At 34.2% G+C, this 26,194-nt stretch overlaps 5 protein-coding genes and 1 long non-coding RNA gene across 16 annotated transcripts; 4 read left to right on the top strand and 2 right to left on the bottom strand.

Moving 5' to 3' along the window:
• Positions 1 to 1,426: 1,426 nt before the first annotated feature.
• On the top strand, positions 1,427 to 2,454 carry LOC143151832 (uncharacterized). Of its 2 annotated transcripts, XR_012993438.1 has the most exons (3): positions 1,427 to 2,051; positions 2,122 to 2,242; positions 2,354 to 2,454. It is a non-coding gene; the product is annotated as an uncharacterized LOC143151832 (long non-coding RNA). The 2 variants fall into 2 exon arrangements; XR_012993437.1 differs by lacking the exon at positions 2,354 to 2,454 and having other exon boundaries at positions 2,122 to 2,347.
• Positions 2,455 to 2,535: 81 nt separating this feature from the next.
• Rpiiic53 (RNA polymerase III subunit C53) lies at positions 2,536 to 4,875 on the top strand. Its single transcript, XM_076321213.1, has 7 exons — positions 2,536 to 3,446; positions 3,525 to 3,648; positions 3,719 to 3,971; positions 4,049 to 4,135; positions 4,193 to 4,314; positions 4,393 to 4,635; positions 4,694 to 4,875. Exons 1-7 carry the CDS (start codon positions 3,193 to 3,195, stop codon positions 4,811 to 4,813), a joined length of 1,203 nt encoding a protein of 400 aa, XP_076177328.1. The 5' UTR covers positions 2,536 to 3,192; the 3' UTR covers positions 4,814 to 4,875.
• Positions 4,876 to 5,057: 182 nt separating this feature from the next.
• Srrm1 (Serine-arginine repetitive matrix 1) lies at positions 5,058 to 12,348 on the bottom strand. Of its 4 annotated transcripts, none has more exons than XM_076312885.1 (15): positions 12,080 to 12,348; positions 11,876 to 11,965; positions 11,649 to 11,771; positions 9,891 to 10,061; positions 9,489 to 9,652; positions 9,213 to 9,407; positions 8,340 to 9,146; positions 8,130 to 8,258; positions 7,548 to 8,054; positions 7,172 to 7,397; positions 7,005 to 7,090; positions 6,698 to 6,933; positions 6,484 to 6,639; positions 5,921 to 6,411; positions 5,058 to 5,846 (listed from the first exon to the last, which is right to left on the bottom strand). In XM_076312885.1, the coding sequence occupies exons 1-15, from the start codon at positions 12,089 to 12,091 to the stop codon at positions 5,634 to 5,636; spliced, it is 3,606 nt and encodes a 1,201-aa protein (XP_076169000.1). In that variant the 5' UTR covers positions 12,092 to 12,348; the 3' UTR covers positions 5,058 to 5,633. The 4 variants fall into 4 exon arrangements, with proteins under 4 accessions (XP_076169000.1, XP_076168991.1, XP_076169016.1 ...); XM_076312876.1 differs by having other exon boundaries at positions 5,059 to 5,846; positions 8,130 to 8,261; XM_076312901.1 differs by having other exon boundaries at positions 5,059 to 5,846; positions 7,875 to 8,054; positions 8,130 to 8,261.
• Positions 12,349 to 15,133: 2,785 nt separating this feature from the next.
• On the bottom strand, positions 15,134 to 26,135 carry LOC143143345 (acyl-CoA:lysophosphatidylglycerol acyltransferase 1). Of its 5 annotated transcripts, none has more exons than XM_076304515.1 (8): positions 25,876 to 26,135; positions 21,214 to 21,542; positions 19,355 to 19,872; positions 18,073 to 18,199; positions 17,766 to 17,980; positions 17,413 to 17,686; positions 17,171 to 17,337; positions 15,134 to 17,097 (listed from the first exon to the last, which is right to left on the bottom strand). In XM_076304515.1, the coding sequence occupies exons 4-8, from the start codon at positions 18,191 to 18,193 to the stop codon at positions 16,861 to 16,863; spliced, it is 1,014 nt and encodes a 337-aa protein (XP_076160630.1). In that variant the 5' UTR covers positions 18,194 to 18,199; positions 19,355 to 19,872; positions 21,214 to 21,542; positions 25,876 to 26,135; the 3' UTR covers positions 15,134 to 16,860. The 5 variants fall into 5 exon arrangements, with proteins under 5 accessions (XP_076160630.1, XP_076160606.1, XP_076160621.1 ...); XM_076304491.1 differs by having other exon boundaries at positions 15,135 to 17,097; positions 18,073 to 18,290; XM_076304506.1 differs by having other exon boundaries at positions 15,135 to 17,097; positions 17,171 to 17,322; positions 18,073 to 18,290.
• LOC143143331 (fumarate hydratase, mitochondrial) lies at positions 20,271 to 23,338 on the top strand. 3 transcript variants are annotated; one of them, XM_076304464.1, is made up of 7 exons: positions 20,271 to 20,549; positions 21,410 to 21,544; positions 21,627 to 21,827; positions 21,900 to 22,182; positions 22,274 to 22,536; positions 22,611 to 23,000; positions 23,080 to 23,338. In XM_076304464.1, the coding sequence occupies exons 1-7, from the start codon at positions 20,430 to 20,432 to the stop codon at positions 23,206 to 23,208; spliced, it is 1,521 nt and encodes a 506-aa protein (XP_076160579.1). In that variant the 5' UTR covers positions 20,271 to 20,429; the 3' UTR covers positions 23,209 to 23,338. The 3 variants fall into 3 exon arrangements, with proteins under 3 accessions (XP_076160579.1, XP_076160594.1, XP_076160585.1); XM_076304479.1 differs by having other exon boundaries at positions 20,342 to 20,360; XM_076304470.1 differs by lacking the exon at positions 20,271 to 20,549 and adding an exon at positions 21,214 to 21,302.
• Arg (arginase) lies at positions 23,546 to 25,274 on the top strand. Its single transcript, XM_076304527.1, has 7 exons — positions 23,546 to 23,670; positions 23,726 to 23,798; positions 23,888 to 24,093; positions 24,223 to 24,386; positions 24,494 to 24,609; positions 24,677 to 24,799; positions 24,890 to 25,274. The coding sequence occupies exons 1-7, from the start codon at positions 23,578 to 23,580 to the stop codon at positions 25,123 to 25,125; spliced, it is 1,011 nt and encodes a 336-aa protein (XP_076160642.1). The 5' UTR covers positions 23,546 to 23,577; the 3' UTR covers positions 25,126 to 25,274.
• Positions 26,136 to 26,194: the final 59 nt, after the last annotated feature.

The following is a 26,194-nucleotide window of genomic DNA, read 5'->3' as shown; positions in this document are numbered from 1 at the left end:
ACAGCCACCGGTCGCGCGCGAACCGCGCTCGACAGAGGGTCCCCCGATCGCGCTTGTTTCTCGACAGGTTCGTACACCACAGCGGCACGCGCGAACGCACAACGATGAACGGTACGTCAAAAGTTCAAACCGCTCGGGCAGCTAGAAGCCGCTTCGACGCATCCTCGTTCACGTGCGCGCGATAACTGGAAGGCGTTCGCGCGCGTCTTTCGATCCCTCGAATTCGACCGCAAGCCCGCGCACGTGTTCGCACCTACTTCGCCGCTGGTGTCTGTGGAAACCGGACCGGGTGTTTTCGTTCGTCTTGTGGTGCCCGGGACGCGTTCGCGTCCGTACGAAACACGTTCGAACGTGTTATCGATGAGCGGTACGGGACCGTGCGACGTTGCATCGAAGGTCGAGGGAACACGACCGCCGATTAACGACCGGGATTCGATGTATCGATGTCGCGCGACGACCGTGACGAAATCGTCCGTTGCACGCGTGCGATCGACTTTGAAAACAAGGCTCGTTCGCAAGGTCGCGAGCGAGTGTTACCGTTGCGCGTTCCGACGCGTCCGGAACCGAGATTCCGTCCGAAACTGTGACGCGTACGTCCGATAGAGTCGCGCCGTACGAGAAAACAACGGCAACCGGGTCGAGATTATCCGAGTGTTAGGTATCGATTCTCGATCGAACGCAAACGATCTCAAGGCTCCGTTGGAAACCGATTATCGATCCCCCAGCGAGCGAGCGAGCGAGCTTGAATTCAATACCCCGTGTATCCAGTGGCATCGCGTCGACGACACACGAGAACCGACTAACCGTTCGCCAGGCTGTGCGGGAAAACGCGCACCGCTTTCGCGGAGAACCACGCTTCGCGGTCTGCGATAAGAGATTTGAACACTCGCCGAGTCGGGCTCGGAGTGTCGCGCCTGCGCCGACGTATTTTATTCGTCGCGTACCCCCGAACACACGTGGTATCCTTCCGAACCACCACCCCCCACCCCCGAGCCCTCCAACCCACTTCCTTCCGGTGTACGGATAATAATTCTATTACAAGCCGTCGTAACACGCTCGAACGCGTCAAAGATGCATCTCAAATTGAAACGGTTCCACGTTTGATCCTTCCAGAAGGTGCTCCCGGGGGTCGAATTCCTCGAACGCCGGACCACTGCTAACTGTCACCGATAAATCAGTTACTTTCCCCCACCCCCTCTCCCTCGCCTTCTCTGATTCGCCAAATATTTACGAATGACGTAAAAGGCGCTCGAGCGTGCAATGTTGTGTCCAACGATGAAATACTCTCTCCCCCCTCTTGTCCGGTCGTGTGGAAAAAATTCAACGTGTAAATATATATGTTTATATATATATATATATATATATATATATATATATATATATATATATATATGTATACATAATATATATGCTAGCATGTCTCCATTGGTCGCGTGGAACACCGGTTCTCACGGATAGATTTTCATCCGCTCGAACGCTAGAAAGGACTTGGACCGAAAGATACCACGAGCAGGTACCGCGAAGGCAGGCTACTCGAAAACTCGACGTGTTCCATGTCCGAGGGGGAGTAAAAACAGGTTTAAGAACGTAGTTGACCGGTCGCCTTTTAAATCGGTCATCCGTCTAGCCGAGTAGAGAAATCACGTCGATTCGAAATCGGGCACTCAGTACCGGGCGGGTTACGCTGGGGACTCGAAACTCACCGAGGAGCGGTGTTGGATCGGCCGTGGAACCGGTAAGTCGCGGCGAGCGGAATTAAAAGGTAGGTAAGTGCGGTTCGCGTACGAGCGACGGTCTCGCGACACCGTGGAAGAAGGAGGACACGTTGCACTCGCGATCGGTGAAATAATACGTCGTGGATAGGCACATGGCAGGCATGTCCCCGCCGCAGGATTATACGTAGCAGCCGGCGTTCGGGCGCTCCGCGTCGCGACTGCCGCCGCGGCTAAAAAACCATACGATGACCTCATCACACCGACTCTGTTCTCCTGCCCATGTCACTGCTACTAGCCATCCTGAAAACATCGTCACCTTGCCGTCGCCTCCTGGAGGTTGTTGATTCCTGGTGTTAGCCAGCGTCCGGACCACCGACGTGTCCTTTAACCGGGTTTCTCATTTCAGGCAGTGTCCAGATCACCGGATGTCGACGAGTACACGTCGGAGCTCCCCCACTACCAGTCGGTGTTCGACTTTGGCGAACGAACTCTGAGCACCGATGCGTTTTTTAACGTTTATCGATATCGTAGGTTAACGTATATTTATACAGTAGAGAAATATATTTCTCGACAAATAAAGAGCGTACTTACACATTGAAACTTGAAGACACACGTTCTAACGTAGCAAACATTTTCAGAGGATATCGCTCGCGTTGTCGTTCGTCTATAGTATCCTGCTAGTAACGCCGAGGAGATGCGGTAATTTTTGAACATCCTTTGAGACGTCTTCAAAAATGCCCGCCTTTGCCTCGCATCTCGCTGTACTTGAATCGCGCGAACACGCAAACCGAGAAGTTCGTTATTTCGAATCCGTGAAGTTTGTATACGGAACTTCGTTTTGCACGAAGATTTCTTCGTTACGTTACAGTTTTATCGTGTGGAACAAATTTTACTTGTAAACTAAACACTGAATTAGTAGCAACGTAAGGGAATTCTTTTGTACATGTTTTGTAACGTTTATTATTTGTCTACGTTAGTGATGCACTCTCTCGAGCGGCAAATTGTGTAACATCAATTAGACTTTTATTTAAATAGCTGCTTGTACAAATGAGTATACGTTAAATATAAGATTACATCAGATTAAGCATCAGTAAAGATGGAACAGTATGGCCATGCACGTGCGATATGTCCCGGGTATGTGATAAAATGTGTATGTTATACCTGACAAGTTGCAAATTATAGTAAAAGAAAATGTCTAATAGTAATTTCAATAGAATGTTATATTTCTCTGCTGATATTTGTGCGTTTTAACGAATATCGGAAATCATTGCATTGTTACACAATTTATGATCAACGTACATGTTTGAGGTTAAGTACGGTAGACTGTGCTCATAAATTTTTATAATAAATCATTTACAAACAGCACTACATTAAAAATATATGTTCTCCTATGGAAGAATAATTCAAAGATCGAGAAGAACGAGCCTGTTATAACATTTGCTTATTGTTGGTACTTAAAAAGTAGCAGTTGTTAACAATGGCTTCTGACAAGTCTGTTGATTCAAATTATACGCTTCCAACGAATGTTAAAATAAAAGTAGAACCTGGTACATCGATGCCTGTTCCTATAAGAAGCATTAAAACTGAACCTGGATTGTCTACTACTACCACAACCAGATTAACTTCCTTCCGTTCGCCAAGAGATTTAACATTGGGAGGTAACATTAAGACTGAGAAACCCAAGAAAGTATACACACCAAATTTAAATGCTCAAAGGATAAAAAAGAAAGAGTAAGTTATCTTTGTACGAAGTAAGTAGGAAGTCCAAGATCTATATGAATTGGGCAAACCTTTCATGTTTTTTTTTAGAGATACCGTGCAAAATATTCCTACAAAATCAGTTAGGGATAGGGACCATAATCGAGGGCGTGGTAGAGGTGATAGAGGTAACAGGGGTGATAGGGGACGTGGAAGAGCAAGCAATTTAATTCAAGTATATTGAAGAAACTTTTTTTTATGCAATGTGAAATTACTTTATAATCTTCTACGTGTATTTATTTCAGTCTAGTGGAATTTGGTCTACCGGTATAACAAACACACCAGGGAAACGTGGTAGCGGTGGTGGTGGTGGCTATAGAGATAATGATAGAAACCCTCAAGCATCCCTGGAAAGACCAAAATTAGAATTAAATCGCAGTATCGATAAAGCAGAAGAAGAAGAAAAATTGAAACGATTGTTGAGAGATGACTTTATAGATGATGGAGAACCTTTAGATTACGAGAATGGCCCTGTTATGTTGCCAATGATCAAAGAAGGTATACAATTTTATTAATAGGATTTATTGTAAGGTACAGATAAATATTATAACAATTTTAACATTTACATATTTCAGTAAAAATAAACAAAGAAGAAGTTAAAGTACCAGTTGAGGAGGAGGAAGAAGTAGACAGAAAACCAATTATTTTAGATAATGGAGAGGGTAAGTATACTTTTCTTTGTTTGTTTAGCAAAATATACACATAATATTTACTTTCAGTACTATCACCAAAAAAGGAACCTAAAGTTAAGATACCTAAATGTAATATAGAGCCAAAAGAAGAGTTAGATAGCATTCCTCAAATGATTGAAAATAAATCAAATTCTTATATTTTAATACAGGTAAGGTTGTATTAAACGAAATATATATATGTATGTTTATTTTTACAATTAATATACAATATAACGAATGAACTGTAGTTTCCAGATTGTTTACCAGGTTTTGTGGGCAGTGCAGAAGATACTAGACCACCAACTCGTTCAAACGTCACAAGTTCCGAAAAGGAAACCGAAAATAATTCACAAACAGAGATGTGCACTTTGAATAGTTTAAAGGCTGGTATTCTAGGCAAATTACAAATTTTAAAATCTGGCAAAATACGCTTACTATTGGGTGAAAACAACTTAATCGTAGATGTTGGATCACATCTTAGCTTCCGACAAGTATGTATTTAAAACGCACAATAACATTAAACACTTTACTTACACTAACATTTTTTAGGATCTTCTCGCTGCAAAAGTAGACACCGAAAAATTAAATGGTGATTTAATTAATCTTGGACCAGTCAGTAGCACACTTATTTGTTCACCTGATTGGGAATCCATGTTGGCCAAATTGTAAATATATTTATAAGTACAGATGTATTACATGTTCCTTATTATTAAAAAAATGGGTAGATTTAATCATTTGAAATACAAAATACTTTTTCTGAAAATTATGTATTTTCAATTCAATACTACATTATACGTGAAATAAGTCATATCACGTACAAATTTAGTAGTAGTTCTGAACTCTAAGTAAAATTGATAATAATTGTAGATTAAATTTTATTACATAACTTACGTATACAAATATCGTAACAAGAGGGTGTGATAATAGTTTCGTACAAAGTACAATTTTTCTCTTCAAGACAGAATTTATTTTTTTATCTTAATATAGATAATTCGATGACAAATTATTTTTACATAAATCAGATGTACAAACTAAATTCATCGCACTATACAATGAACATTAATCCATGAAATGAACTTACTAACTAAAGGGGATATAGTTTCTTTACTCAGTTGTGTTAACGCCTTGAAAAGTGTAAAAATCGTACATTAAAGTGGCACAAGAAATTACTGTCTCTATTTGTGTTCAGATACACTATTTTCATTTCACTAAGTCAAAAGAAAACAACTATTGCGTTCATAATTGTAACTTTATAATTATAAGCTTAAAGTTTATATTTAAGGTTCGTAAAAATTAGGACATTTCTTCAAAAAGATTAACTTTTTGATTGTGCCAAACTTGTTTTGCACAAGAAAGTATCATGATATGATAATATCCTATCATCCTCAATAATAAACGAAAATGAATTCGTGATACAGTTAGAGCAAGTGCATTGCAATACAGAGGTATACACACATTACACACCCTCCATGGTAAATCACACAAATTCTTAATCACTTCTTTCTATACTGTGTCCTTTTTTCATTGATTTCAATGCTTTTTCTCGCAATTTTTTCTCCAGTTCTTCAGTATTACCTTCACTTACATCAGATTCATCAGAGTCTGCAACCTTCTTCTTTTTGTGTTTTCTATGTTTCTTATGCTTCTTGTGTTTCTTATGTTTTTTATCCTTCTTTTTTTTCTTTTCCTCTACTTCGCTTTCCTGAAAACATCAATTACAACAAATAAATAAGTTGTCCTCGCTAACCATCAAGTCTTAACGAAAGAAAACATTACCTCTGATTCACTTGTACTAGTTTTAGTCTTCTTTTTACGTTTTTTCTTCACTTTTTCTTCATCTGAACTGTCATCTGCTTTCCTCTTTTTCTTTGCATCTTTCTCACCTACTTCATCATCGTCTGTACTCGAATCTCGTTTAGATTTTTTTAGCCGTATTTTTCCTTCATCTTCGCTTGTAGAGTCTTTTCTCGATTTCCTTGTCCTTGATTTTTCGTCTTCTGAAGAGCTATCTCTTCGTTTCCGTGTCTTCTTCGGTTCATCATCTGAACTTGAATCTTTTTTAGACTTCCGTGATCTGGATCTGTCATCTTCGCTTTTACCTCTTTTTGTTTTTTGATCTTCATCACCGGAAGAAGAATCCTTTCTAGATCTTTTCGATTTCTTGGTTTCTTCTTCTAAATCTTTCTTCGACCGTTTGCGAGACTCGTTTTCATTGATTTCCCGTTTCCTACTATCTTTTCTGTCCTTTGTACGTTCATCTAGCGAATCTGAGAAAATGAATCAAATTCTACATACTGTAATTATTGTAATTTGTATAAATTCGAATAATTAAACATTACCTCCTCGGCTCGACTCTCTGATCTTTTTACTTTTTTCCGCATGTTTTCTCTCCTCTTCGGAATCTGAGCTAGAAGCACCTTTGTCTGATTTCTCGTCGTCCGTAGAAGCTTTCCTAGATTTCCTAGACTTTTCTACTTTCCGAGGTTTTTTCTTACCTAATATATAAAAAGCATCATAAAAGACCTAATGAGATTTCTTTTGATTTATATTCACCTTCACTTTCACTGTCATTCGAGTCTGTAGAACCATCACGTTTTTCTCTCTTTGATTTTTTAATCGCCTCTACAGGCTTTTTCAACAAGATTGGTTCCGACGTCTTTTGGCCCGACTTCTTTTCTTCTACCACCGTCTTAATTGATTTCAACGATTTATCGTCCTTTTTTAACGGGAAAGTATCTCCAGACGAGAAACTTGACTCTTCCTTGGGTGATTCTTCTTTATTATCTTCTCTATAGATAAATAATGATCATTGAAACTTTTGTAGCGCGATAAAAAGTATTCGAGAAATTCACGAACGTACTTTAAAGGCTGTTTAACTTTAACTGCAGCTATGATATCTTCAGTCTTTTTAAACGGTGAAGGCGTTCGGGATAAGCTCTTTGAAAACTGAAAAAACATACGAGCAAAGGTAATTTAAAAGTTACGTAAAAATATTCAGTCCCGAGAAACGGGAATCATGAGACTTACTCTGTGCCTAGTTACAGGAAGCACAGTAGGTTGAAGTTTCTTGGGAGAAACACTAGGTTCTTGTTTCTTGATGGACGTTGGTTCAGTTTTTTTCGCATCCTTCTCAGGTCGTTTGATCGGTTCTTCTTTGACAGTCTTCTCTTTTTCTTTACGTTTGTCGTCCACGTGCTCCCGTTCCCTTTCACGATCTCGTTTCTCTTGAGACGATTTCCGCTCAAGTGATTTTCTGCACATAGACAACAAGCGATGCATTATTAGAAGATGATTGAATTCCTCGCATATAGCTAAGCGGGAAACACAACATAGCTGCGTTACGCTCCGACAACCGTAAGGTCTGTAACAAAACATGAAAATACGAAATAACTTCTTTACTCACCTGATCGCTTCATCCTCATTGCTAGAGGAACTACTTTCGCTACTTTCCGAGCTACTTGACTTAGACCTTCCATTTCGCAATTCTTTTCGCGATCCTGTGTCAGCTGACTTTTTAATTTTCTCGTCCACCTTCTTATCCTTCGTCTTGTCCTTAGCATCCTTTGAGCGATCGGGAGATCGCTTTTCATCTCTTGAACGATCCGCCGACGATCTGTGATCTTTCGATCTTGATCTACGATCCTTAGATCTAGATCTTCGATCTCTATCTCTTCTGTCTCTGGAACGGTCTCGCCTACTCGATCTGTCGCGAGAGGAAGATCTATCGTACCTGAGGGATCGGTCCCGTCCGTCTGGCGAACGACGTCTGCTGTCGCGACGATCTGGAGATCGACGTCTGTCTCGCCTCTCCGACGATCTTCGTCTGCGATCGAGAGATCTTCTTCTGCGTCTATCACCGGGACTGGGTGATCTGCGACGATATCTTGCAGGGCTTCTACGAGGAGGACTCCTGTTGCAAATAGAAATTCATCGATATTAAAGGGTAGTCAATAATTGTGAATGAAGCGGCAATGATTTCTTCTACCTTCGTCTACTGGGTGCTCTGCGCACTGATGGTGGTCGCATACTGCGACTACCGCTATATCTATCTAGTCTTTCTCGCTCTCTTTCCCGTTCGCGTTCTCGTCTTCTTTCTCGTTCTCTATCTATGGATCTTCTAAACAAAATCAACCCCAACGATTAACACACTGTAACAAATTCTTTGCTCGTAGAACATAGAGACTCGTGTGCGTACCTTCTGTTCCTATCACGCGATCGATCACGTGATCTATCTCGCGACCTATCCCGTGACCTATCTCGCGATCTGTCTCTGTCCTTGGATCGACCTCTGTCTTTCCGAGGGGTAGGACTTCTTCGTTTAGGCACAGATTTCCTTTCCCGACTCGAGTCACTTTCGCTACCACTGTCATCTTTGTTCGTCTTTCTGTACGATCTTTTGGCCTGCACACCATCCTTCTTCTTTCTAATTTCGAAATCATTCTTGTCCTTCGCCCCTTTCTCTTCCTCTGACTCAGAGCTACTGCTTGTGCTCGCATCTCTTTTCCTGTTGGAATCGAGATTATCCTTTCTCTTATCGGGTGATTTCGACCGCGACTTCGATGATCTGGAATCGCTCGAATCGGACCTTGATTTTCTAGACTTACTTCTGTCATTGCTTTTTGATCTTGACTTTTTAGATCGCGAACGGGATCGCGAGCGCGACCTCGGTGACTTTGATTTCGTGCGTCTCGATTTCGAGCGATCCTGCGACCTGGATTTCGATCTTCTAGATTTGGATCTAGATCTCGATCGTCTTGATCTTGATTTAGAACGAGATCGCCTAGGTTTCGACGCGGGCGACCGAGACCGTCGTGTTTTCGAATCCCGACTCGGAGATTTAGATCTAGATTTCTTAGAGCGACTTATAGGGGACTTCGATCTGGATCTAGATTTCTTTGCTTTATCCAATGACTCGGGAGATGGAGTACGATTATTTTTCTTTTTTCCATCGGCTATGCTCATTAGTTTAGCTTGTAATCGAGATATTGCGACAGCAGCTTCCCTGTTGAAGCACCTTAATAAATAATCTTTAAGAGATTATGTTACATAACAAAACGTTAACACTTACGGTTTAGTTTTAATGGGCATGAGAGGAATAGCATTTTCAGGTTGAGGTGAGTCCTCCCGTTCTACTTTAGCTTCCGACATATCCTTCCCGTTATCTTTAAGAGAATTTTTGCTAGGCGATCTTGAAGATGATCGTCGTTTACGACTCGATCTATCGCGGTCTCTGTGTCGATCTCTCGATCGACTTCTCTTACTTCTACAAAAACGTACCGTAACATTTACAACCTGACAAATTAACCTATTCAAGTAACGATATTCATTTGTTTAGAAAAAGTACCTGTCCCTATCGCGATCTCTACTTCTATCTCTCCTGCGCTCCTTCGATGAACCACGTTCTTTGTCTTCCTTTTTTATTTTACTTTCTGCTTCATCCTTTTCCTTCTCCCTCTCCTTTTCCTTCTCTTTCTCCGCTAAAGAAGCTTGGAGCTTCTCTTGCTCCTCCTGATTTGATGTATAGTAATTTAAAATATAGATAACAAATCACTTATTTCTAAATAAATATTAAACATAGAAAACCTGAACTGAACCTCATGCATTGAAAAACATTCAATTGAACATTCTGCTGAATGTCAAAATTTAGCTATTCAATTGTTCTACTACTATCTGATCAGTTCATATAATAGTATCTAAATTCAGTATATTTGCTGTGAGGAATTCAAATACAAGAATTGATAATTACCAAACGTTTTTTAATTTGATCTTTCTTTTGTTGCAAGAAAGCTTCTGGAATGCCCGTTACACTTTCTTGAGCAGAGACCAGAAGATCCCATAATTCACCCATGAAAGATCGGGCATTTCTGCCATTCAGAAAGCCCGTGAGGTTGATCTGCATTTTTCGGGGATCCGGAAACTGTAAAATATATAGTATACGAATTTATTTTTTCATGCATTTAGTCGAAAGTTGTTATAATGATTGAACAGTAAACGTTCAATTCTACTAAATTTATACACAAGAGTTGGAATTAGAACAGTGTCCATCTCCCTATGTTGTTACTAACTGCTTTTCCCCCTCGAAAAAGCAGATTTACTTTTGTATTTTTAATGTATCTTACCACCAACTGTGAACTGCTCGTTTCACGTCTGCTCTAATAAGTGATATGCTAAGGAAAAAAATATTATACTCATCGATAAACGCACAAGTAGCACAGATACAATGATACCTTCTCAAGTTTTAAAATACTGCTAAGGTAGATGCTGAAATGGGATTCATAAATATTTGTTGTGTTAGCTGAAAACGAAAGGATTAATTTGGAATATAAGGAACGCCGTTCCACCAACCTGTGACGTTGACAAAGTGTCAAACCGAGTAGAGATACCTCCGGCGTGGTCCATGAATCAATCGCATCTATGATTGACCGTGTATCCGAAGAATCATGAGTTGGTGAACAGACCTGCATGATGGAAAGATCCTTCATTCTTCGGGATGTTGCAGTAAGTACGAGGAATGAAGCAACATGCATCCCGGATGTGTCAGCTGCATCGATGTCCTTGAACGATGACTGTAGCACCAGGACAGACGATGCGATGGTTTCTCCTTGCTCGACCTCGAACCGCTGGCCGCCAGTTGATGGTCGACGTTTGAAAGCTGTGGCACAGCTTTCGCAGTTGCAATCTTGGGTGTGCAACTACCTCAAACGAGGCAGTTATGTGGAGGAGAAGATGAAGACGGATGCAGCTAGTAGATGACGCGATTACTGCTACGAAGACATCTGCAGAATGGTAGACCTCGGGCAGAGCTCCAAAAAGATGAGGAGAGCAGGAACAGCATGATGCGGTGAGATTTTTGCGTGTACGCAGTTTCTCCGGTGACGACGAATCGACGGTGGATGAACTGCTGATGCTGAAGTTTCAGCACTGGTTCTAAGATGACGTTGATATACCAGCTGGCATCAGCTAGCGTTGACGGCTGATAGAAAGGCGGCCAATCGGATGCAGAGAGGAGCACATCCGAATGCCATTTGGACAATAGGGTTGAGCCCCACCAACGGTCTCTACTTATACTAACGGGGAATTCAAACATATGTGATAAAAATTGTTTTCAGACGTTACAGAGTTGCAGGATCAGCTACATCAGTTTTTCTTTTGTTGAAATAGGGTATTGCTTGAAAGGGATACTCGAGGTAAATAGAAACAGGATACACAGGATATAAAGGAATGATGATACTTTCATCAAAATTCAAAAAAAAACAATGAGGCAAATATAACTAACATGGTTTCTGCCTCCTTGCTTTTCATCTCCAAAGTCAGCACATTGTGCAGATTTTGGATGATAGCATTTTGTAACTGGTACAAAACATCGTGCTGAAATAATGTGTATTTATCGATTTCCTATGATGAGGGGAAAAAGCCAAGTGAACGCATTTTATATTTCATTTTGTTACCCTATAGTCTCTTAGATCTAACTTTAATCGAATCTGTAATGAAACAAGTTTCTTACCTTTTCTTCCAGTTGATTATACACAAATTCTACCACTACATCGTCCTCCATGCCTAAAATTTGTGTAATCTTCGTAGTAATCCATGGCTTAATGACATCGAGCTTAACTTTGCTCATATCCACCTGAATACAAAGGAGCGTATGGTAGAAATCAAAGATAGAAACAAGTCACTTCTCTCAATTATTAAAACAATCAGTTTAAAATATCATATACGACGTAGGTCTACCTTCTGCGTGAGCGAATCTCCAAATTTCATTTGCTTAAGAAGCTTCTTTTCCTTATCGCTGAACCTCGTGTCCTGCGACGCGGTAGTCCCCTATAATCCAAAAATAGGGAATATTCAAATCTTGATTAGTACAAAAATAATACTTTAATATAACTGCAAAGATTTGAGATTACGACTCGTTTTTATTAAGGACAGATAACTTACCGTATACATCATCTTGGCAACGTGTAGACTCTAAAAGCTGCACGATGTTCGATGTTGCTAGCTGGCGATGCTCCAATCTGCCTTCTTTAACGCTGGATAGAGAAAAGCGATTTTAAAAAATACGTTATTAGGACGTTTCTCCCTATCCACGAAACCACGTTACAATTTTGTATGTACAAAAATCGAGCGTTAAAACGAATCGTACACAGACGCGGACGCAAGATAGATCAATCCGCCAACATGGCGGCCGTGTCGTTAATCGGTAAATTGAAGTTGTTCGACAGTGAACAGATCACCGTGTTTATTAAGTGCTACCAACATTCTCATGAATGGTGGTATCATTTCCTGCCAAACATTCCGATTGCGCGAATATATTTTCAAATTTACGCAATCCAAAGACATCAGAAAGTGATAATATCTACATAACGTTTTATACATAATTGATTGTTACAACCGTCTAAAATATAAAATTTTTCAACCAGCAAAAGAATAACAGGTGCCTGAACAGTTACGATAGCTTTTGTTCAAATGTTTCAAGGATTCTTCATCGCGGATAATACTAAACTAATCGGCTGTAATTTAGGGAACTCTTTTTTAGAAATACGAATAGCTATATAATAGAACATTTTTGTAAGATATAAGAATCTACATAACATTGAATATGTTAATAAATTGTAGAAAGTTATATGTGTTTAATTATTTTAATAAAATCATTCGCTTATTTCCTTTTGTACAATTAATAATAAATATGTATAAACTGTGAAGTCATTTGATTTTTCCTATCTTTGCTTATAAGATTTTAAGATAACATATGAAAGTAGTCAAAAGTTAAAACTTAAAATATTTTATTAAAATGTTGATATTGATAAAACTTCAAGTATAATTGGATTGTATAAAACTTTACAAATATTCTTAGTCTTATCGAGTCTAGTTGTTAAAATATTCCGAGTTTGTTATAACATCAAGCTACGAAAATAGTATAAATTGAAGAGAGGGGGCCTCTCGGAACGATCAAAATTATATACAATTTTCTGAAATGTCGGTAAAGAAGTTATCGTATATAAAATAATTTTTAAATTGTATACTCCGAAAGTCAAAGTCCAAAACTCGAACTGCTTATATTTAGAATATGAAAACACGGATTGCAAAATAACAAAGAAATTTAAAAAAAAATAATATTTTCATATGTAGTTCGAAAACAACAATTTTATTAAAGTTCTTATAAGAAAAGACAATACAAGCAAGTTATATTCTTTTTTAAAATTTTGAAACTTACACTAAGTTGCATTTACATTTGTTTTAGTATAGTATTTGTGAACATTAGTATGCAGTCATAATATTTTACATAATTAGATGCACGCTTCAATACATGACAAAGACACGTTGAATTGTGCAAACAGTTTCACAATTAAAAGAATATGAAATTTAATATATTTCTATTCGTGCATTGCACAAAAATGACCTATTAACTTCTTTTGAGCGGTATACATTCTTCACATAGATATTAAAAAACATTGTGACCTTCTTATGGAAAAATAGTTCCATTCTTATATTCTTTGCAAATGTGTTTGCAGTATGTAAATTTGAAACAAAGTACACAAAAGTTTCTAAACATCTTTCATACAGCACACTAATATTACAAATATCAGTACCATAGGTTTTACAATTTCCATACTTCAATTTTCTTTACAATGCCACTAGTTTTTAGTTTCTTCACCTAAAATTGTAAATTATGTATTTACTAAATGCTGACTGAATCTTATCACACAATATAGTTATAATAAAAGTACAACACAAAACATAATATTCTAAATATCTATTCTTTAAACATAACACAAAAATCCTACATTCAAATATATACAAAATATGTACTATAATTAAATGTAATAATAATAATTATTATTTCATATGTAATACATATGAGTAATACTGCTCTCTACGTATAACTTAGTAAAAGTTATAAAATAGATGTTAAAGCACAACCGAGAGGACTTATTTCATAACTTATTGTTACTAATATTTTGCATTGTTTTTATAACTAACATATGTTAGACTGATATTTAGATGCAAAGTGTGCTGTATAAAGTGTAACATTATTTTACTAATTGACTTACAACTCATATTCAACATGAAAACAAATGCTTTATGCAATAACTATGATATAATAAATAGATTTTACTGTAATTGATACAATTATTTGTTTAGTAACATTGCTTCTTGTTATTAATGAAACTTGAGTTTTTAACTCGTATTGTACCATATATTATATTAAAAATCTAATGTATCTAAATATTTCAAAAATATTGGCCCTTGTAATGAAGTAAATATGCTATTATGCAATTATTATGTTACATTGTTTCTTGTCTTTGTGTCCTTACTTATAGGTCAGTTTTTATCTTTACATTACTCACAATTAAGTATTAGTAAGACCTTAATGTATACTTGTAATTTTTGATTAGCAATAAAGTCAAGTTTCATTTGCATTTTTTTCTTTAATAACTTTACGTTTAATTGAATAGTTTCAAACGATACGTAACAATTTTCAGAATGTAAAACATAATTTTTATTGATAAATTTAAAAATTTCTTATAGTACAATTAGTGATACATTTAGAATCTTGTTTCTGTTGGTTCAAAAATTTGCAACCAAGACTAGAGGCATTCTATCATGGTATTATGGATTCACTTAAATATTTCATAAGCATAAGGATATAAAACTAAGTATTAACAGAATTTAATTACTTTGTTATCAAATAAAAATTCATTTATGATATAAATAAGAAACAAAAAAATTCACAATATAAATAATTTTGATTTAACATTTTTCTTATTATGATGTTAAACCTTATATCTGCAAATGACTTGCACGTTTTTTAAGTGTTTTTCTTTTAATATATTAAATGCACTAAAATGCAAACAAATATTTATACATATCAATGATACAGTGTTCTTGTATGCAGATATATGAATTCAAAAGTTTATGAGTCTATAATTCATTCAAATATTACGAAAAATCAATGTTCTTAATATGTGGATAATATAATCTATCACTTAAAGCGACTAACATCGGCCCTATTAAAATTGCTGTTTTGTACAATTACATTTTATTCCATCGTAAAATTCTACTTTGTCATTGAAATAGACATATAATTTAAAATGTTTCTGTTAATAATAACATTAGAACAAATTAAATTATTATACTTATTTCGCAACAATAGATATTCATTCATTTAGTTTTAACTAATTTATTTTTCTGAATTAATCAGTCTAGGAATTGCTTTCGATTTGGGCTATACTTTTTACTTTATAATAACCAATTAGGCAGCATAAAGAACATATCATCAATAATTGTATTATTTCTATGGTTTTTTTTTTAAGCGATGGAACCTGAACATCTTAAAAATTAATTGTAGGCGCTGATTCAACTATGAAAGTTATGTATGAGATTTGCATATGCATATATACAACTAACACTGAGGTTTGTCCGTAGGAACAAGGCACAGCTGTTTTCCTTTACTGAACAGCATTATTATTGGTTGAAATTTAGCAATGAAGTATAAATCTTTCTTACTTTGACAGATTTTGTAAGACATGATTTTTATTTCTGCCAAATTTTTGAACAATTTGTATTAAGTTTCACATCTACTTCTTCATAGAATTACTAACTTACATAAATGTTCTAATATGTGATTTTAAAAATTATGTTTGTATGATTGACTTCGCATTGAAAAATATCTTTTTTCTATCACGTATCACAAATAAATGGATATTTCTTTGAAATGGTATTTACTATTACCACTTCTACAACAGCAGTAACAATTTGCTTTAACATCTTACAATTTCACTTTATAGAATATTTGTGATTCTACTTAAGATACCATATTACAAAACACACATGTAGGATACTATGAAAGTCCCCTGAAATGCTGCCAAGTCCTCCAGACAGATAGTCAAGTGTAGACACATTTTCACACTAGTAAATAAAGAAATAAAAATAATAACGTTTATATCAATATAGCGCAATCAAAACTATCATGTAAATAGTACATATATCTCATTGAATTAACAAATGTTAAATAATTTAACTTGTATAGATATGAACATTAAAATGTATTTTTTTTACAATGAATTTTCTATAAAAAAAGCTTAGATCATCTCTTTGCTTTCAAGATAGCTCTATGCATCCATATTTACTAGCTGTTTATTGAAATAAATCTTTACTACACTTTAGTCGAATAAAGTAAAACTGTCATTATTTTATTGACAATTTTATATTACTGTTAACAGTGTCTTTTACTAAACACAAGCTTTCATTATAAATGTCATGTCATAACTATAATGTCATGAAGTATCCTATGCGCCTTGTTATATAAATTAAAATAAACATTCTGAGGAATGGCTAACTATAACAAAGATGTGTAGAACTGTGCAAAAAATTTTCCGTAACAAACTTTGTTAATTAAATAAAAATTTTGTTATTTTAATATTAAAATTGCTTACACCCCATAATTAAAGCATGAATAAACTTCATATTTATGTTCATTTAATTAGTGAAACAGACATTGTGATCAAATAATTATGTATATTAATAAAAGTAGTAGGTTCAATTAACTACTTATGACATCTATTAGATTATAAACATTCACTTGGAACTGACAATTCATACACTCGTTAGTTTTATTAGTCAATCAAGAATAATATTTAAGGCAGGAATATTTTTACTTTACTACATCATAATTTCACTCATGTTTGAACGTAATTTCTTGTATAGCATAAAACGCTTTACCAGAAGCAAGAGAGCATATACGCAAACATATTGTAATGTATATAACTAGATGTTATAAAAAATAAATGAAGGACTAGGAATCTCAATGGATCCTGTTGGATCTTGGAACCTTCATTGGCTGATGCTTGTGTACCAAGAAATGTTCCATATTTATAAAAATTTTCCAAAAGTGCTTCTTTTTCAACCCACCTATCATACAACCATTTAGACAATAATTCTGGTTCTTGAGGAACCTAAAAACGATGATGCAATAAAGTATTTCTACGTGAAACATAAATAAACAACAGTTTATACCTTAAAACTTACCACTGAACTAGGAAAAACTCGATAAAACAGTACTGTTTCACATGGTGGTCTAAAACCAGTTATAATTGTAGGTAAATCAATTGGTTTACCTTGGGGGTATGCTATTGTTATATCAAGAACCCAATTGATTTCTGGCTTAGCCACTGTCATACCTGTATTCAAAATATCTACATATTCAACAGAAATTTAATAAAATGTGAAAAAATGCTATCGTTTAAAGTGAAATCTATCAGATTATTTACTTGCTCTATTATCTAATTGTTGCCCTGAACTATTATTATCCTGTGATGGACCAATTGTATCAAATATAGTTTGCATTGCTCCTACTCGTGGCAGAGATACATTTTCAAGAATAGGCAGATTATTCTTTTTAGCATACTTTTGTGATGTCTCCCGCCTTTTACATAAAAAACCTCCTTCTGGGAACAGAACCATCCACTTTCTACTAAGTGGAATATACGATTTTTTCAGATGCTTTTCTAACTGCCTTAAACTCTCTTCTCTTCGTTTACGACCCTAATAAACAGTGGAACAAAAATACATGTATACTAATTATATATATTGTTAATAGGTTATTAAATATGTATTGACTTACAGACACAATAAAGAAGTCCTGATGTAAAATAGAAACTACCCCAAAATTGGTAAATTTAAAAATCCTGTCCATGATCCACATCAGATTAGGCAATACATTTGGTTTTGCATTAAATGTTGTCATTAACATAGGAACATCTCCAGTACTTTGATGGTTTGCTATTACTAATGTTCTTTCACTAATGATTTTTTGAATATCATCACCTTGTTCTATTACTGTTGATTTAAGATTTTTTGTTATTTCTTATTAACATTTACATTATAATCAATATAACTTTAAATTGTATATATATTATTTGTGTACTTACTATCATAGCCTGCGGACCAAGTCCACATTGAGACCATTGCTAATAACCAATGGAAAAATAGTCCCTCGATCCGCCAATATACTTGCGGTTGATAAACTTTTACAGGGAATAATAGCGTCATCCATACTACATATGTAGGTATACAATAAACATTGTTTAATATCACAAAGCTTGTTCGAGCAATACATTTTATAAAAGTTAACACATTACTGATTACCCTAGAAGATATAAAATATTATATTATTATAAACCATAATAATATTAATCAATGTAATGCATTATTATCAAAAAACAATAGAATATAATCTAAGTGGTTATTTTAAATATTCCAAGCAATTCTTCCAATTTTCTTTACTCAACTTTTTAAGGTTTGAGATAAATTTATTTAAGTTTTTCATAACAGTAAAGCTGGGTAGTAAGTTAATAAGACAACCTATTGTTTAACTGACTGTACTTTCCTTTATATAAAAATTGATTTACAATTAATTAATGTGTAAATTAATGTAAAAATGAATGTAGTTTATAATGCTAATTCTTGGATTAATGTGAAATTATCGTATTTTACTTGTATTATTTGCAAACAACAAAACAGATAATACTATCTCCACTGTTAATTCCACTTGATACTTTTCCAACAACAATTTTTAGAAAATATTAATCTTAAGCACATAATACGTAGAAATGTTAAAACCGAAAAGATTGTGTTTAAGATGAATTATTTCTATTTATTCTTACATTTTGACTTTGACCTATTAAAAGAAGAATTTCAATTTAAATTCCTTAATCTCAGTTATAAATACAATGTACGAAAATCTTTATTATTTGTAAATTGTAAACATGTTTGAAACGTCGCAAACAATTTAAATCCAACATTAAAATGTTATCGATGTTTCAACTTTACGATATAAATAAGTAGGATTCAGCTTACGTTTACTATCAATTCATTTAAACTGATATTATCAATTTGACAGAGTGACACAGCCGCAAGCATACGTTAAGAAAAATTAAAAAAATAGGAACGACAGCATAAAGCAATAAACATAAAAATATTTAAAGTCACTTCGAATCGTTCCAAAAAATGTGTTCCCTGACCGCATAAGGGCCGGCTCTTTCGCGATTCTAGGTTAAGATTAAGTTCAAATAATTATCATCGGATCAAAAGTCAAACGACGCTTATCGTGAAATGTTTCGATGACACGTAGACTATTGTTTTACATTCAATGAAAGAAGAAATGGAAAAGTTTCCGTGACACGCGTGTCAATGGAGAACGGTCCAACTTACCTCGCGAAAGTAGAAGAAGAAAGGTCAGTCATTTTTGAAGGACACCTCTCGTGATACGAACTCCGGCAAATTTCATCCACGTTTTTTCAATCATAGCATTTCCCCGGTGCACAAATTACATAATAAGGATCATTAGATCGGATGACACACAAGATCCGCGTGCTGTTTACATGAGACTTGAGTCTTAATAACAACGCCGATACGGTAAAATTCAACCTACTTGCCGCCCTGACTTTATTGTAGGATAATTATTCGCGGTATCGCCGATTCCGATTTACGTATGGCTAACAAGATAAAGCCATGGTCAAATGAATTTATCGGCTCGTTAACCATTTACATGACGTTTTTTCGAAAATACACCATAGTTTCGTCACGTCTGCTATACGCGAAATCACCACAGCGGACGTAACGTAAATAGAATGGCGACGAAAGTTAACAGGCTGGTGAAAAAAATATTGTTCCGATCTTAGCGATGTTTTATATCATACACAACTCATCAATTGGCTTAGTATTCATAACTGAAAAAAAAAAACAATTCAAAAAGGAAAATAATTACATAAGCTATTTATCGTAAGATTTGTTCAAAAGTGCATAATTTTGAAAATCACGACCATGTTCCAATCAAGAAAATGTGATAGCGACACGTGTAAGAGTTTGCACGTTTTGCACTATTTCACTTTTAATACGATTTTCCTCTGAAATACATTCCAGAATACGTTTATAAATAGTATCAACAAGTACATAAATTTACTATAAACTATAGTGTTCCTTTGTACAGTTGAATATTCGATTATTAATTGAAAATAATTTTCAAAAAATGTGAACCAATAGCTAGGGTATATTTGCAAACATGCGATATCGCTATTTTATTTGCATATACAATAAATTTAGTATCTGTGCCGTCTGTCTAGCCACTAAGGTGCTATCTAACTATCACGTATTTTCTGTCTGATTTTCAAGTCACTCTACTTCACTCAATAACTTTGCTCTAAAATCAACTAGTTCGGTTAGTTTAATTCTTTTAATATTACAACAGATTATTGAAAGAAACAAGCGTGGAAAAAAGATTAGAATAATGTTGAATGTACTAAGACGATCACTTGTTCGTCGTGAATTACGAGAGTTCAAGAAATCGTCGGCTTTTTTAACATTAAGACTGTCATTAAGCACATCAGCGGTTTTCAGAGGTAGTAAGGTACAGATAATTTTGAGTAAAATATGTATTGCCGACAATAACTTTGTGAAGTTTCGCTGATAATTTTATGTCTCGTTCTAACATTTATTTTTTCACAGTTTCGTTGCCTACAATTTTTAAAGTAGTTCACATACTGGATCACTTTTACATAATCTTCAAAGAACCCAATTCTAAAATAGTTTTAAAGAAATTATAGCAAAATATACCGTGTCATTTGTGAATAACGTTAGTTGTATTTTGTTAAAATGTTATTCGTAATATAACAATTGAACATATCTGTCATTTAATCATCAATTAATTACCCGAAAGACGAGGATATATTCTTTTAATGAAAATATAAAATTTAAAAGGAAAATTTGAACGAAAGGAAATGGTATGCAACGAATTTTTTATATTTTGAGTAAAAATTTTTAAATGATTTTTTTCCCATAACAAATAGACGCATATGTAAAATATCTCGTTTTTATGTTGTAATGGATTTGTCCATGTCATGGATTTGTAAAAATTAATAAAACTATCTTATCATTTTAAAATATTTACATAATTTTTTTCCTTTTCCTTAAATTTTTTGAGAATTTATAAGAATGTAAAAAATTATCTGTGTGTATGCATGTATACATTACCCATATATACGTATTATCATAACTGGCTTCATTTGACTGACCTTCAATTTCCCCTGCTCAGACTACTGTTAATTTCCATTGTGAAACCATACTTGCTTAGGTTTATTATATAATTTATTCTTTCATCATGGTAAATATATGTATATATATATATATATATATATACATAATGTAAATATCTTTTTGTAACTTAATTTGTTTTGTTATTTTAATAAGCTTTTAATATTATAATCACAGGATGGAAGTACAGAATATCGAATTGAGAGAGATACTTTTGGTGAACTAAAGGTCCCTGCTAATAAATATTATGGTGCACAAACTATGCGATCAGTGATAAATTTTCCAATTGGTGATTCTTCTGAACGCATGCCTGTAAGAGAATATGATATGTTGACTTTACTTAATGAAATTTTGTGCACAGCATTTTCAATTTATACCTACTTAATTTTTTCAGTATGGCGTCATTGTTGCAATGGGTATATTAAAGAAAGCTGCAGCAGAAGTAAATAAGGAATTTGGAATGGATGCAAAAGTAGCAGATGCTATTAGTAAAGCTGCAGATGATGTTATAAGTGGTAAACTTTATAATGATCATTTTCCATTAGTAATTTGGCAAACAGGTTCTGGTACACAAACCAATATGAACACTAATGAGGTATTTATTAATACACATTGATTAAAAATTTGTATAGATATTATTTGTAACAAATTTATAATTCCTGTTTAGGTAATCTCAAATCGAGCAATTGAATTACTCGGTGGTAAGCTTGGATCAAAAACACCTGTGCACCCAAACGATCATGTAAACAAATCTCAAAGTAGTAATGACACATTTCCAACTGCTATGCACATAGCGGTTGCTTTAGAAATCGATCATGTACTGTTTCCTGGTTTGCAATCTTTGTGCAAAGCTTTATGTGAAAAATCTGAAGCATGGAAAGATATTATAAAAATTGGTAGGACTCATACTCAGGATGCTGTGCCTTTAACATTAGGTCAAGAATTCTCAGGTTTGTATTGACATATTTTCTATATTCATATTCATAGTAAAATTATTCTCAATTAATATCAATTATATCAATAATTAATTGTAACATTTAGGCTATGCAACGCAAGTGTCAAATGGTATTGCAAGAGTGAAAAGTGTTCTTCCACGATTATACGAATTAGCACTTGGTGGTACTGCAGTAGGTACTGGATTAAATACACCAAAAGGTTTTGCAGAGAAAGCAGCAGCAAAAATTGCTCAACTCACTGGTTTACCATTTGTATCTGCTCCTAATAAATTTGAAGCTCTAGCAGCACATGATGCTATAGTAGAAGTACATGGTGCACTTAACACAGTAGCAGTTTCACTTATGAAGGTACATTTCATTTAACAGACATTCAATTTTAGCTTAATGTGAATTATTGCATTTGATATGTATTTTCAATGTAGATAGCCAATGATATTCGATTTTTGGGAAGTGGACCTCGTTCAGGTTTAGGAGAATTATCTCTTCCTGAAAACGAACCAGGAAGTTCAATTATGCCTGGTAAAATAAATCCAACACAATGCGAAGCAATGACTATGGTCTGTTGTCAAGTAATGGGTAACAATGTTACCACGACTATTGCTGGTAGCAATGGTCACTTTGAACTTAATGTTTTTAAGCCAGTTTTGGTTGCAAATGCATTGAGGTCTACAAGACTTCTAGGTGACGCTTGTGCTACATTTACAAAGAATTGCGTCGTAGGCATTAAACCAAATATTGAAAATATTGATAAACTCTTGAAAAACAGTTTAATGCTTGTCACGGCATTAAATCCACACATTGGTTATGACAAGGTACTTAAATTCGAATTGCTAAGAATAATTGTTTTGTTATAATTCTTGAATACACTATAAAACATGTATTTCATTTCAGGCTGCTGCAATTGCAAAACAGGCTCATAAAGAAAATCTTACATTAAAAGAATCGGCATTGAAGAATGGTGTAACTGCGGAACAGTTTGCCCAATGGGTTAAACCAGAAAACATGATTGGTCCTAAATAAACATTTTGTTAAATAGAATAAATTATATGAATTAGATTTATTTTTATTGAACTTAAAAATTTATATTTAAATCCTAAGTATATTTGTACTGCCACTTAAATTGAAATTTTTATTATATGTATAAAATGTCTTTCGTATTTGTTTATTATATATTTAATAATTTATGAAAAATATTACAAATAATAAATATAAAAAAAAATATGTTCTAAAAACTCTTACAATTGTACACATGCATATTTATCATTAATACAGTATATTTATAGTCAAAAACCTTGCATGTTATCTGTATTACAACATGAGGGTATAGGTCAATGAAGAGCCACTATTTTGTGTTCAATGACAAACTGAGACAACTGGTCCAAAATCAATATGTTATCTAGAATACAAAGTGTTACTGTTAGATTTGGAGTTCGTTACTATGGTAAAGTCGGAATAATTGGTGTACCATTTGAGAAAGGACAGGTATAATATAAAACAACATTGTAATAAATCTTTACTTATCAAATTAATTGTATAGCATAAAGAAGGAGTAGCACATGGTCCAGAAACGATTAGAGCTGCTGGACTAATACAAGAGTTAGAATCTTTAGGTAATCATTTTATATGATTCTACCAACTTTCAGTGCTTTTAAAAATCATGAAGCTAATTGTAATTATATATATTTTAAAATTAAACAAGGCTTGGATGTAAAAGATTATGGTGACATTTTGTATAAAACAAAAGATGTGTGCAATGTGAATAATATGTCACACTTAGGTGATGTTGCTAGTTGCACTAGTTGTTTATCTGAACAAGTACAAAAGGTTTTAAACGATAGTCGTCGAGTATTAACTATTGGTGGTGATCATAGTTTAGGAATTGGAACTATAGATGGTCATGTTAAGGTATAGTATAAAATAAAAGAATATTACTTGTTATTAATAATTTTATAATCTGTATTAATGAAATAATGATTTTCTATTATTTTAATATTTTTTAAAATGATGCATTTATATTGTATGTAATTTTTGAAGGTAAAGAAAGATGTAGGTGTAATATGGGTTGATGCTCATGCAGATCTTAATACTAACAAAACTAGTGAAAGTGGAAACGTTCATGGAATGCCTGTGGCATTATTAACTTCTGAATTAGCTGATTATTGGCCACATCTTCCAGGCATGGACTGGCAGCAGCCAATGTAATTTTTACAAATATTCAAATATTTAAATTAATAACTTAAACAATGTTTAAAAATAAACACTGAAAATACTATAATTATTTTGTATAATAATTGTATATTTGCAGGCTATCTATTAGAAATGTGGCTTATATTGCCTTAAGATCTGTAGATCGTTACGAAAGATTAGTTATTGAAAAATTTGGTATTACAGCTTTTGGCATGGAAGATGTTGAACGATACGGTAGTATTTTAAACTTACATATCTTGAACATTCATCAATTATTTACTAATTCAAACTTTTTGCCAAGGTATTCACGAAGTTGTTAATATGGCATTAAATAAAATAGATCCTGATGACTCAAAATCATTACACGTTAGTTTTGATATCGATTCGCTCGATCCTTTGGAAGCACCAAGTACAGGAACTCCTGGTAAATAAAAGTCTTTTCCATTGATCCACTCTTCACCGAAATAATTTTCATTTCACTTCTCAAGAATACTTAAAGTCTATATTATTTTAGTACGCGGTGGATTGTCCCTTAGAGAAGCTGTTCATCTAATGGAAGAATTGTATAGAACTAATAGATTAAATGCTGTTGATCTTGTAGAAGTAAATCCTCATATTGGCGATCAACGTGATATTTGCTTAACTGTCGAGGCAGCTATACACATTATTCAAGCTGGTTTTGGTTATACAAGAAGAGGTCTTAAGGTTCCAAAGGGTGTTACTGATATGCCTTTACAAACCTTCAGATAATGATTTGACTTTCTTTATTCATACTTTATAATCAAGTTATTTTAGTTTCTTTTACTCGAAGCTTGTATAGTAATAAAGTTTTATACACTTTTAAACAATACCATAAAAACATCAGGGAAAAACAAAAAGCAACAATGTATTTCATTAAACTGTTGGCACTGAATAATTTTCCAGAATTACAAAAGATTCATTCAGATCGTTGGCAAGTTCAAGTATTAACTTGTTTATTTGAAATATGTTGGTGGGTTCATGACGTAGACATTCACAGTGTAATGTTCCTTTGCCTTTTACTCCTTTTAAATCAACAGAGAACTTTCTAACATCAATTGGAGTATTCAATATACGTATTCTGCCTTCTTTTATCGGTTCCTCTAAATATTGCACACTCTGCTTGTGATTACGAAGAATTTCCAATGCTTTTTTATATATGTTTGTTCCCCGAACTTTATATTCAAATATTTTCCTATTTGCATAAGTGAAACCTAAAAGAACAAAGCTTCCCACTGCAACACTTTTTATTATTGCTTTTTTGGGAAGTATCTGTATAAAAAAAAAAGAATACCTTGTTCTATGTTAGTTATTAATATAGTTAGCATAATGTTCTGAAATTATTATTTGCACAATTACGTTTAGGATGTAAAATTATGTAACATTTATAGGTTATATTTTAGTACGTAGAATATATTTAAAATTTCAAAGTTTTCATTAAAAGAATTATATAAATTATTTAAGAAAACAATTAATACTGACCATTTTTATTGTGCAATGTTGATTCAAATTAATTCACAAATCATGAAAGACTTTTCATACGTTTACGAGCTCTTCGAGTAATTTTCGTATACCGTTACTACTATTCTCATGAAATGCTAAGGTTTTCAATTGTATCTATATTTATATGCATTCTCGTTATTCGTGTGAAATGAACATTGCCAAAAATAAAATAAAATTTTGTTAGATCTATAAAGTTGAAGCATAGAATACAGTGCCTTTACTTGTATGAAATAGTTCTGTACGCGATATACATATATACTCTTGTCACGTGGTCAAATCGTAGTATTTTAAAGCTATG

Source organism: Ptiloglossa arizonensis, chromosome 1 (genome assembly GCF_051014685.1).
Source record: "Ptiloglossa arizonensis isolate GNS036 chromosome 1, iyPtiAriz1_principal, whole genome shotgun sequence".
In the NCBI taxonomy this organism is placed as follows: domain Eukaryota; kingdom Metazoa; phylum Arthropoda; class Insecta; order Hymenoptera; family Colletidae; genus Ptiloglossa; species Ptiloglossa arizonensis.
The sequence above is the reverse complement of the archived record's forward strand: the minus strand, read 5'-3'. Positions and strand labels throughout refer to the sequence as shown.

Coding starts and splice junctions, on each gene's coding strand:
- Rpiiic53 (XM_076321213.1), top strand. CDS start 3,193: ATGGCTTCTGACAAGTCTGTTGATTCAAATTATACGCTTCCAACGAAT. Junction 4,136..4,192: donor TATTTTAGATAATGGAGAGG/GTAAGTATACTT, acceptor ATTTACTTTCAG/TACTATCACCAAAAAAGGAA. Junction 4,315..4,392: donor ATTCTTATATTTTAATACAG/GTAAGGTTGTAT, acceptor AATGAACTGTAG/TTTCCAGATTGTTTACCAGG.
- Srrm1 (XM_076312876.1), bottom strand. Junction 11,772..11,875: donor GAGATTCGCTCACGCAGAAG/GTAGACCTACGT, acceptor CTTTGTATTCAG/GTGGATATGAGCAAAGTTAA. Junction 6,934..7,004: donor AAAGTTAAACAGCCTTTAAA/GTACGTTCGTGA, acceptor ATTTATCTATAG/AGAAGATAATAAAGAAGAAT.
- LOC143143345 (XM_076304491.1), bottom strand. CDS start 19,386: ATGACTGACCTTTCTTCTTCTACTTTCGCGAG. Junction 18,291..19,354: donor TCTTCTTCTACTTTCGCGAG/GTAAGTTGGACC, acceptor TATATCTTCTAG/GGTAATCAGTAATGTGTTAA. Junction 17,687..17,765: donor AGGACTTCTTTATTGTGTCT/GTAAGTCAATAC, acceptor ACTGTTTATTAG/GGTCGTAAACGAAGAGAAGA.
- LOC143143331 (XM_076304464.1), top strand. CDS start 20,430: ATGTTGAATGTACTAAGACGATCACTTGTTCGTCGTGAATTACGAGAG. Junction 20,550..21,409: donor CGGTTTTCAGAGGTAGTAAG/GTACAGATAATT, acceptor TTATAATCACAG/GATGGAAGTACAGAATATCG. Junction 22,183..22,273: donor ATTAGGTCAAGAATTCTCAG/GTTTGTATTGAC, acceptor TGTAACATTTAG/GCTATGCAACGCAAGTGTCA.
- Arg (XM_076304527.1), top strand. CDS start 23,578: ATGTTATCTAGAATACAAAGTGTTACTGTTAGATTTGGAGTTCGTTAC. Junction 23,799..23,887: donor ACAAGAGTTAGAATCTTTAG/GTAATCATTTTA, acceptor AAATTAAACAAG/GCTTGGATGTAAAAGATTAT. Junction 24,387..24,493: donor ATGGACTGGCAGCAGCCAAT/GTAATTTTTACA, acceptor GTATATTTGCAG/GCTATCTATTAGAAATGTGG.